This window comes from Sinocyclocheilus rhinocerous, unplaced genomic scaffold, assembly GCF_001515625.1.
Source record: "Sinocyclocheilus rhinocerous isolate Xijiao unplaced genomic scaffold, SAMN03320098_v1.1 scaffold1255, whole genome shotgun sequence".
NCBI lineage: Eukaryota > Metazoa > Chordata > Actinopteri > Cypriniformes > Cyprinidae > Sinocyclocheilus > Sinocyclocheilus rhinocerous.
This window is the reverse complement of record NW_015644619.1, coordinates 25,558-37,124: the sequence shown is the minus strand read 5'-3', so window position 1 is coordinate 37,124 and position 11,567 is coordinate 25,558. Positions and strand designations below refer to the sequence as shown.

Sequence of the window (11,567 nt, the reverse complement as noted above, 5' to 3'; positions counted from 1 at the left end):
GTGGTATTGCTCTTTGCATTGAGAACATATTATAGTTATTGTATCAGTAATTTTACTGATGTACTGTACATACAGTACTATGGATGTAGTGCTTGGTTCTTACTTATGAATGAACTACTGATATTAATATCAAGACAAGGACACACTAATGTTGATTGCATTCACCACTACTGCAAAAGGATTACCAAAAGCCAAAAAAGAGAAAGAGAAAATCTGTTATAAACATAAGTTGGTTAATAAACAACAATTCTGTCACAGAAGCCATCAATCGTAGGAGAGTTATTTTTAATTTTTATTTTTTTAAAGCAATATCTTGTTTTAAAGAGCATTTTGAGTTCACACTATTTGCAGCTTTTGATTTGTTACAAACTTTTGATACTGGAACATTGTAAAATGATTTTTAAAGGTCTCTGAATTTTAAAAGATAGATTAAGTAAAATCATTTGAAACTGTGGTGTGAAAAAGGAAACTTTAAAAAATGCTAAAAAAGAAGATGAACACTGTCATCAAACACATCCTTCATACAGCCTGGCAGCACTTCAACCTGAGAGAGAAAAAATAGCAATTAACATGAAAAGAAAGACATGATTTTGTTATGACGAGAGTTACAATAATTATAAATTTCACTGTGAAGACCACCAGCCTGTTTTACTAATTTAGCCTGCAAGATTAAAAAAACAAAACCATTCTGGTAGACAGGGTCCAGTTGCATAAAAGTTTTAGACTAGTCTTACAAGTTAGTCATCTAATTTTATTTTTTTTATTATTTAAAACTGGTCATATATATATATATATATTTAGTTCAGTTACATAAAAGCATAGATTAGTCTAAGTTGAATCCAAAAATAAGACTGATTACTCCTTGGCTAACAGCTAGTTGGTCAAATTCATACTTAAGTCTCTGTCTTAACGTAGAGGCTAAGTTTATGCAACTGGCCCCAGGTAAGTATTGCTAGTGAACAGCATGTAAATTCATGGTGGTCTAAGGTGGTGTTTTCAGCAGAGAATCACAAAAGCTGTTTTAATTCAAATGATAGTAAAGGCTTAACATACCACAGTACAGTCTGTTAATCCGCAGGATGTCATTGGGGCTCATATTTCTAGCTTCACCAATCACAGCGTTGCTATCAGGAATGGGAACCATAGTTGGCTCATTGTTCCTGGAGAAAGCATACCTAAAACCACACACATAAAGAAGCAACATTAAGCACTGATGATTAAGTTTTTATAAATAAATAGATGATAGATAGATAGATAGATAGATAGATAGATAGATCAAATTTGCACTGAACTACAAGAACACTTACCTTGAATAGTGCATCACAGAGTTGTAGTCATAGGGGGTTGCCAGATTATTGGTTTTTCTTTTCATGAAATTGTGCTCCTGTTCTGTTACAGTGCACATAAAAGTATTAAAGACTATAAATGTAAACCAGGTAAATACACAGTGAAATTCAATCTAGACTGCAATTATTGTGACTAAATGTAACATGCCATGTATTATGCATTTTTGTTTTCTTATTCTTTGTTTTTTTCTAAAGAAACATACGAGGTATGATGTTCTCAAAAAGGATTTTGATGTGCTTGTCACGGTCACTGCGGTTCTGTTCATGATGGAACCCGAGAGCATGAAGGAGCTCGTGCTGAACAATATAGTGATGGACACACCCAGGACGCTGGAGTGAAACAACCTGTCCTCCACCTTGGCGCCCCAAATATGAATAGCAACTGTGGATCACACATAACACATCAGCAATCAGGTTGTATATTTATGTTTTGGGAAAGCACATTTACTATATATACAGAAATGGGACAAAAAGAAGCCCTAAATCCAGAGATTTACCCAGAATCAGATTGTATGTGGAGAAAGTGCCTCTGCCCTTCATGTGGTACGAATCGAATGCAGGAAACCTCCGTAAAGGACTGTAAGCCTCGTTTAATCACTTGTATTTCATCTGGAGCTGTAGCAGGAGTAAACTCTTAAACAGAACATGTGACACAAATGAGATCAAATCAAAAGTAGTGATCGTTGTCACTTACAGTACTGGTTGGCAATCACGTAGGGCACATAGACTAATCCATTTCTGTTTCTCTTCCATTTGCATCCACGAGCTGTGCACGGATCTGCATTCTGGAGCCCTGTAGGTACGGCGATGTCTCCAAACGTGATCAAGGGCCCATCCATTCCTTGTCCTGTGCGGTATAGTATAATGCACAAAATAATTCAGTCTATTGGTTCTGATAATACAATTATTTAAAGGATAAAGGAAGCCGAGGATTTTGCCGTCAATTGCTACACACAAGATGTGTCTGTAGTATTAAATAATATAGCTTTCATACTCTTACCTGCATGTTTGTTGGTCTCGATTATAGTTGACACTAGCATATCATCTTTCTCAGTGATGTTACCTGAGACATGAATCAGTAAATAGGTAATAATAATAAACTACAAAATTACAAGTATCTTTTTCTTTTTGAGCATCTTACCTGTCTTCCCAGAGATCTTTTCGATTAAATCCTGTTTATGGATTTTAAACACATGTATATTAGAAACCCTTGGTAAAAAACGAAAAGATGTTTCCAATGGAAAACTGCTGATGATATAATTTTCCATTTTAGATATTCTGTTCTCACCTCAAAAGGACGGCTCTGCGCGGGAACAGAGCTCAGCAGAAGAGAGATGACCACCACCAACAGATACATGATGAGAGCTTTCTCAGAAACTGTCATGGATCAAACAGAGCTGGGAGTTATATAGTCTTCTGAGAGCCTTAACTTCCTTTTTCTGTGTCGTAACCCAGCTTTCATAAATCCACTTGCAAATTACCACAAAAGCAGAGTAGTTCAGTTTTGAATGCATTATTTTTATTTCTGTTGTAATGTAGTAAATTATTATTTTAGGGTGGGACTACCTTAGGTGGATGGATGTGTGGTAATCCACAAGAGGAGGTAGACCTTTTTTCTATACGACTCTAAAACTTTGCAATAGCCTCTTGACAATGTATGAGACTATATTGTTATGCATGAATTCAATTATTTATTTATATATGTTAATTATAGAATTGATCTATCATTATACACTTTTTTTTTTTTTTTGATATGGTTAAATTTGTGATTGCAATATTACCAAACCTAGTATATGACTTATTACATTCTTTGACAGCAAAACATCAAAAGTCGGCAAAAATCATTGTAATTTCATATTGTAAAACAGTGAAAGTGATGTGACGTGTAGCCAAGTACAGTAACCCATACTCGGAATTTGTGCTCTGCGTTTAACCCATCCAAGTGCACACACACAGCAGTGAGTAGTGAACACACACACCGTGAACACACACCCGGAGCAGTAGGCAGTCGTTTTTGCTGCGGCGCCCAGGAGCAATTGGGGGTTCAGTGCCTTGCTCATGTATTATTTATTTACTTTCTTTACTTGTTTACCCACTGCCACCGCCATTTTGTCGTGAATGACTGTGCAGAGTGTGGCATCAAGCTGAGAGTGGGTATTGAGGGTGGAAGAGGGTACTGAGTTTTGGGATCATTCACTCCCCCCATGCACCCACAGAATCGAACCCACAACCTCCAGGTTACAAGTACGACTCTCTAACCATTATAGGTCACAACTGCCATGTGCCCATATCAAGCACTCTTGTTTGCAACATTCTTCTTCCTTAGGTTATGCCTCAGTTTCCGGTCTGCCTCAGCCACCTGCAGAGTGTTCTGATAATTCTGTTCTGATCCGGCTGCATCATTGTAATCAGCACTCAGCTTGACACCACGCTCTGCAGTCTGCACAGTTATTCATGACAAAATGGCGGTGGGCAGTTGTGGCCTAATGGTTAGAAAGTCAGACTTATAAGCCGAAGGTCATGGATTCAATTCCCAGTAGTAGCAGCAAATGTAGGTGCGTGGAGTGAATGCTCTCTTCCACCCTCAATACTCGTAACGGAGGTGCCCTGTAGCAAAGCACTGAACCCCCAATTGCTCCCAGGCAGTGCAGTGCTCTGGGTGTGTGTGTGTGTGTGTGTGTGTGTTCACTACTCACTGCTATATGTGTGCACTTGGAAGGGTTAAATGCAGATGACAAATTCCAAATATGGGTTGTATAGTTGTGCTCAAAATTAATCATACCCTTGGTAAATATGATCAAAGAAGGCAGTTTAAATTAATCTGTATCATCAATCCTTTAGATATATATATATTTTTTTAGTATATTTCATTGTACACATGGGGTACTTTTTTATCCCTGTGTGCATTGAACCCATCTTGAGTGTTTGCTGTTAAAAAGCTTTTTTTTGCAGTCATGTCTAGCAAATAAATATGCTGGAGATTGTTTTTGGATGAGAGCGTTTTCTTTTCTAGTTTTTTCTTGAAACCCTCCCAAACAACAGGCTTTCTGACCAAGACTCAACTATTTTCTGCAGTTCTCTAGCTGTGATCCTTAGAGTCTTTGGCCACTCAAACTTTCTTTCTCACCGTGCATTAGGACGATATAGACACACGTCCTCTTACTGTATTAGAGAAAAATATTTATTTCATTCTGTGATTTTCCCCCACTTTCACTTTTTTTTACTTTAATTAAAGGTTAGATTTTTTTTTATTTTTGAATGAAAGATCAAGTGGATAAACAATGCAGATTTATTTTCATAGCCTTCTTTGATCATATTTATCAATGGTATTGTAGTATTGAGCGCTCTGGTTAAGTGGGGTGGGGGGAGGAACTATGGGCTATTTATACTTACACACACGGAACAAATTAAGTGATGCACAGAACAATGAAATGCGGTGAGAACGCCACATAAATTGTGATGGGGTGAGTAAAATCTTAATTTGAGGGTTTTTTTGGGTGACAACGGGAATATTGTGCATGGGTTTAAAGATGTGTATTTATAGATTTGGTGTGCGCCCTGAGAACCTCAGCGACCAGAGCGGCTGAATTTGAATATGATGTTAACAGATTTGATGCACTCCCATGAGAACCTCAACGACCAGAGTGGTCAGAATTGAATATTGCTGTGCTAACAGGTATGAAGTGTATTTGAAGTTATTTTGGAACGATTATTGAAAAGGAATTGATTTAGACGTGCTTTGTGATTTGACTTTGTTAATGTTTGTATTTTGTGTATTTTTGGGACAGATTGCCATGGTTTTGATTTAATTTGTCTCGTTTTTTTTTAGTTTATTTGGTTTGTTTTGAATTGATTGGAGTTTTGTATTTTTGGTTTGAGTGAGTACCGGCAGTGATTTGTGCATCATGTTTTCCTACCCTGTGAGGTGGGGGTTGGTAAAGAGTTTTAAAGAATTTGTATAAATAAAAAGGGTATATTTATTGACAGACTGGAGGACCTTATAGTGAGTGTTTGTACCCACACAACAGTATGAATAATTTTGAGCACAACTGTAAATAAAAAATTATCCAACAATGCCAGAAGCTTGTTATTAGTATTTTTGTTCTGTTAAAACTTATATGCCTATTTGCGACTCTGTTATGACATTTTGCATTACATGTGGAACTGGCAGACATTATTAATTGTTTGAAATATTTTGCACATTTGATGTCTGACTTAAGTGGAATGACTAAAATCTTACATTTTATTTTTTTGCTTTTTTTTTTCATTTTTTTTTTTTTGCCGTTTTTGCCTTTATTATGATAGGACAGTATAAGACAGGAAGCGAAGTGCGAGAGAGAGAGGGGGACGGGATCAGGAAAGGTCCACGAGCCAGAACTTGAACTCAGGATTCTCGAAGCGCAACTGCGCTATATGTTGGTCCGCTGCCCACGAGGCTGTTGGTACCGACATTATATAATATATTATAGCCTATTAAAGAACATTACAGCCTATTACAAAATTACTCAAATATATTATTATTGATATAATACATATAATTTTGCATCTTTTATTTTTAAATGTAGAAACTAAATAAAATGTATTCATGTTATTTGCCTCTGAGAAATTATACACAGTGATGTTTGTAATGAAATAAAAGTGAAATAAGAGTGAAATAATATTTATTTTTAAATACCCACTCATGGAAAAACTCTGATTTTATCTAAGCTCCATTTACATAGGCCTACTAATTATTTTTTTAGGTACGTCTGTATAATTATTAAGACTGCAACACAATCAACCATTGTTCTTCATATCTTTATGTTGTAAGATGTGGGAAAACAACAGCAATAGCATTTTCAAACTGCAGTTCCTCCCTACAGCAGACCACAAACCTGGTTTACAAAGAGGAAGCTTTTATGTCTCTGGTTTACTGTTAACCAGATGTTGAGTCATTTGATTAACCTTTTCTTCCTAAAGAGTATGTTGAAATATTTCAATAGACACCTTGCACAAACTTTCCTTTAGAAAAAAATATTTTTAAACGTGTGCCAAACTAACTCTCAGCCAGAGTATGTTAACGCATTTTGAACTAACTACTGTGAACTAACAATCAACAATTGTATATTTAGTATAGTTATTTAAAGATTAATAAACTAATGTTAAATATGTCTATACTCTCCTATTCTTCACAAACTTTAGCTGCCACTACTCAAAAATTAAAATTTGAAATACTAATCATTTGCAACATAAGAGATCTAAATCAACTGTGTTTTGCCACTTATGCACTTAAATGGTTTAAGTTCACAAAAAGAGAGAATGTTTCTTACTATTAAACTGTAAATTCACTCAAATGTTTTATGTAGCTAAAACTTAACTAAACTGCATAAAACAAATAAATGAAATTTTAACATCTCTCTCTCTCTCGCTCATTTAACTACTAGCTAAGTAGCTAGCAATAACACAAGTATGCATTAATCATAAATAACATTAAGAGAATACCACCACGCTGTAGCCTGCAAAAGCATTGCTTTTATTTATTTATTTTTTTAATAAATAAACGTCTTAAACGTCTTAACGTGCAGTCTATACTCTTCACCACAATGGTAACCCCTCAAAAACAGTAACCTGTTAAAATCCCAACATAACAGACCATTAAACACTAACAAATCTCCCCCTTATTAATCTTGTGCAAAAACACACACACACACACACACACACACACACAAAATTCTTTCAGCATTTTATTTCGAAGCTTGCTGTGGGAAAATGAAATCGGAAGCAACTCATTTAGTCTGAGTAAATGGCATAGCCACGGGTGTGCTAGGGTGTGCCGGTGTTCTGTTGATTTGTGCTACCCTGTCAGATTTTGCTACCTCCCATTAAAACAGTGGGTAGTAAAATTCGACAACAAAAAAAATGCTACCTGTAAAATTATGGTTTATTAACGTCTACACCTACCACAAACCAAAACCTACCCTTACAGTAATGCAAATAGCCTACAGTAATTATATTTGCGGTTGTAGCTAGAAGGGATACAGCTATATTGATGTGCGCATGCGCAGTAAACCCTGGTAGGACAATCTGACGGGTAGGATAAAATGTCAGGACACCGGGCCAGGGGAGGGAGAAACATCCTCATCAGGTATAACGTAGGCCTTGTAACAGGTGTCCTGACATTTTATCCTACCCGTCAGATTTTCCTACCAGGGCTTAATGCGCATGTGCACATCAATATTGCGTCCTTTTTCTCATACTGAACAACAATATTTAATGTATCTGCATTACTGTAAGGGTAGGTTTAGGATTGGGGTGGATGTAGACTTTAATAAAACACAATCTAATAGGTAGAAAAAAATATTTATTGTTGGTTTCCTGTAGCTGTATCCCTTCTAGCCACAACCGCGAATATAACACATAATTAGTGTATTTGCATTGCTGTAAGGGTAGGTTTAGGGTCGGGGTAGGTGTAGACGCTAATAAACCATAATTTTACAGGTAGCATTTTTCTTTGGAGAATTGTACTACCCACTGTTTTAATGGGAGGTAGCAAAATCTGACAGGGTAGCACAAATTGACAGAACACCGGCATCAACAGGTAGGGTTGCCAACCATTCCGTATAATACGGAATCGTCCCGTTTTTAAGGCATCAAAGAAGCGTTCTGAATGAAAGCTATATGGAACGCAGTTTGCCGCATATTCACAGGCCTACGCCGTATGACCACCAGACCATACGAATATGATTATTGATCATGAGCACAACATTCAGCTAGGCAAGAAAACATGCAATCTACCTGAGGGAAGAAGTCTTTCACTACTGTAAGTTAATGTTAAATAGAGAAGAAATACACATTTTTACAATTTTAACTTCTAGTGTATTCTTAAACTTAGACCTCATTATTGAAAAACAAATTAAAGCACCAAAAGCAGCCCACGCTCTTTAAGTTCTCTTTAATTAAAAATATGCATTATCATTCATTCATAGGCTGTATGGTTACAGGCACTTTTAAAGGTACTGTGTTTGTGTTACGACTATGTTGTTGGCGATCCTGAGTTGTATAGTTATATTTTATAGTTTTATGGTTATGTGGCGAGCCTGATTATAGTTTTACACATCAGCCCAGTCTATTCTGTAATGTTAGTGATACGCAGAGTCGTTTTTTTTACACATTTATCTGACAATAAATATGGCACACCAAGTTATTCTCACCCAGAGTCTCTTTTAGTGGTCTGAGTTAAGCTTAATATAATCAGTTACATTCACACAACTTCACAAATCACACAAATTCACACAATAAGTTCACACGACATTTTTTCTATTAAGAACAATGAACTTTCAGTAGTATTTGAATAAAATGAACTTAGAAATGTTAGGAAATCTAGTAAATTTAGTAGTCATTTAGTAAATCTGTCTGTTTTTATAGTGTAAAACTTGAATCTCTAAAGATTTCTCTGAAACATTTGCTACATCAAATTTCACCATTTAACAGACCCTCATTTCAAAAGAAGAGGACCTTGCACAACCTCTCAGTGTAGAAGAAACCATATATGGCTCTGTTAGGGGTTAGCAACCGATACAAACTGGCATACAAACCATAAGGCAGAGGAAGAGAAATGTTATGTTATGTTTTAGAAAATTTTTACTCATCTACATGCCAGACTACCTGAAAAGTTGCAACCCTCACTTGATAATTAAAAACAGACCCAACTCTAAAATGATGCTAATCAAAAACACCTAAACTGAATCTGTAAAGTATTTTGTCTTCTTTAAATCACCTATAAGAATAGGGAAACGTCAATGTCAGTTTTCTAAGTTTGATAACACACAAGCTCCTGTCTGTGCCATTCTGAAAAATATGTACAGTAAAAAATATGAATGCATTTGTTTATCAAGGTAACCTATAATGTAAGGACAAAGATTTCAAAATGTTCTTTTAAATGAATTAATAAGAGAAGGAAGGACTTGAAACATACTGCAGTAGAGTCTGTTAATATACGCAGAATATCATTTGAACTCATTTTCTCAGCTTGCCCAGTATACACGTTACTGTCAGGAATAGGGATGATGGTTGGCTGTTTGTTCTTGGAAAAGGCAAACCTGAAACCACATAAGCACACACACTCAAGTAATCAAACACATTCCAGAGGCACAATTGTCACAACCTGTACAGTAGTTGTCACAACACTTTTTTCCAGATTTTTTGGGGGGTATCCAGAGAAGATACAGTATATATTTTTGACTACACTACAGGAAGACTTGCCATCCATAGTGCATCACAGTGCTGTAGTCATAGGCAGTTTCCAGGTTGTTAGTCTTGATTTAGTCAAAGTTGTGCTCCTGCCCTATTACAGTGAATAAAAATATACAAAAATAATATTCAGTCATATTAAAAATCATAAATGCTATAATCTCCTATTTCTGCTTAAAAACTCCCTTGTAGCACAAACTTTAGTGACTTTTAGCAGCATTTAACAGCAAATGCTTCTCCACCCTCATTGAGAAGATTTGCAACTACCATGTAAAGCACAACCTGTTTAAGAAATGTGTACTAATCAGATGTACCAGGAAATATGTTTTTAAAAAGGATTTGGACATGATTGTCGCGTTCACTGTGGTTCTGTTCGTGGTAAAAGCCCAGTGCATGAAGCAACTCATGCTGCATATTCAGTGAGATGCATCCAGCATGTTCCAAAGACACAGTCTTACCTCCAATGCAACGACTCTCAAAAAAGTAATACATATAGATCACATATAATGGAATGATTCAAACATATAAAATTCAATACTGCAGGTAATGGAATGTAATTTTGTGCCTTGCACAAAATTGCAAGAAGCATCAGCCTCCTTGTACGTATCAACCAGCAGCAAACATTCGATTACTACATGATGTAGTACAGGGTGACTTAGGGCACAAGGACTTTTGCATTTTTGCTTTTTTACCTGCATGTTTGTTGGCCCTTTCAATTGTAGCTGACAATGATATATCATCTTGCTCAGTGCTGCTTTCTGAGAACCGGTGTTCGTTTATTAAAGTATTAATAAAACAGTAAAAGATTTTAATTAAACTGAACATGGCCATTAGTCATATTACTGAAGATAATTTCTTACTAATCTCCTCATTGCTCTTTTCCAAGATATCCTGTTTATGCATAAACTTTTAAACATATGTTGGCTAGAAACCCCTGAATAAAAATGAAAAAGCTCACAGTGGGAGGCTGCTACTGATATTGTTTTCCATTTTACATATTATTTACATGTCTGTTCTTTCCTCAATAGAGTGGCTCTGGGCTTGAAAAGAGCTCAGCTGAAGACCAACCGCCACCAACAGGAACATCATGAGAAGCCGTTTTGGATCGAACATAGATACATGTGGGGTTAAAGGAAATTTCTCATTTTCAAACTGGACACAATAGGTGTTCGTTTATTAAAGTATTAATAAAACAGTAAAAGATTTTAATTAAACTGAACATGGCCATTAGTCATATTACTGAAGATAATTTCTTACTAATCTCCTCATTGCTCTTTTCCAAGATATCCTGTTTATGCATAAACTTTTAAACATATGTTGGCTAGAAACCCCTGAATAAAAATGAAAAAGCTCACAGTGGGAGGCTGCTACTGATATTGTTTTCCATTTTACATATTATTTACATGTCTGTTCTTTCCTCAATAGAGTGGCTCTGGGCTTGAAAAGAGCTCAGCTGAAAACCAACCGCCACCAACAGGAACATCATGAGAAGCTGTTTTGGATCGAACATAGATACATGTGGGGTTAAAAGAAATTTCTCATTTTCAAACTGGACACAATATGTTTTGAACAAGATGCATCCATAAAATAAATAAATGCTTAAGTAAAATAAAATAATAAACATATATTTATGTGTGTGTGTGTGTGTGTGTATGTGTACTGGTTTATATATCCTGGTGGGGACTTAAACCTGAATACACACAGACTCATGGGGACTCGTGTCACGGTGGGGACCTAAATTGTGGATGAAAAAGCTCACAGTGGGAGGCTGCTACTGATATTGTTTTCCATTTTACATATTATTTACATGTCTGTTCTTTCCTCAATAGAGTGGCTCTGGGCTTGAAAAGAGCTCAGCTGAAAACCAACCGCCACCAACAGGAACATCATGAGAAGCTGTTTTGGATCGAACATAGATACATGTGGGGTTAAAGGAAATTTCTCATTTTCAAACTGGACACAATATGTTTTGAACAAGATGCATCCATAAAA

At 36.1% G+C, this 11,567-nt stretch overlaps 1 protein-coding gene and 1 pseudogene across 1 annotated transcript; both read right to left on the bottom strand.

Moving 5' to 3' along the window:
- Positions 1–310: 310 nt before the first annotated feature.
- On the bottom strand, positions 311–2,724 carry LOC107758450 (low choriolytic enzyme-like). Its single transcript, XM_016576182.1, has 9 exons — positions 2,635–2,724; positions 2,488–2,518; positions 2,347–2,409; positions 2,041–2,193; positions 1,844–1,961; positions 1,550–1,728; positions 1,308–1,389; positions 1,054–1,175; positions 311–544 (listed from the first exon to the last, which is right to left on the bottom strand). Exons 1-9 carry the CDS (start codon positions 2,701–2,703, stop codon positions 540–542), a joined length of 822 nt encoding a protein of 273 aa, XP_016431668.1. The 5' UTR covers positions 2,704–2,724; the 3' UTR covers positions 311–539.
- Positions 2,725–8,586: 5,862 nt separating this feature from the next.
- On the bottom strand, positions 8,587–11,061 carry LOC107758448 (low choriolytic enzyme-like; annotated as a pseudogene).
- Positions 11,062–11,567: the final 506 nt, after the last annotated feature.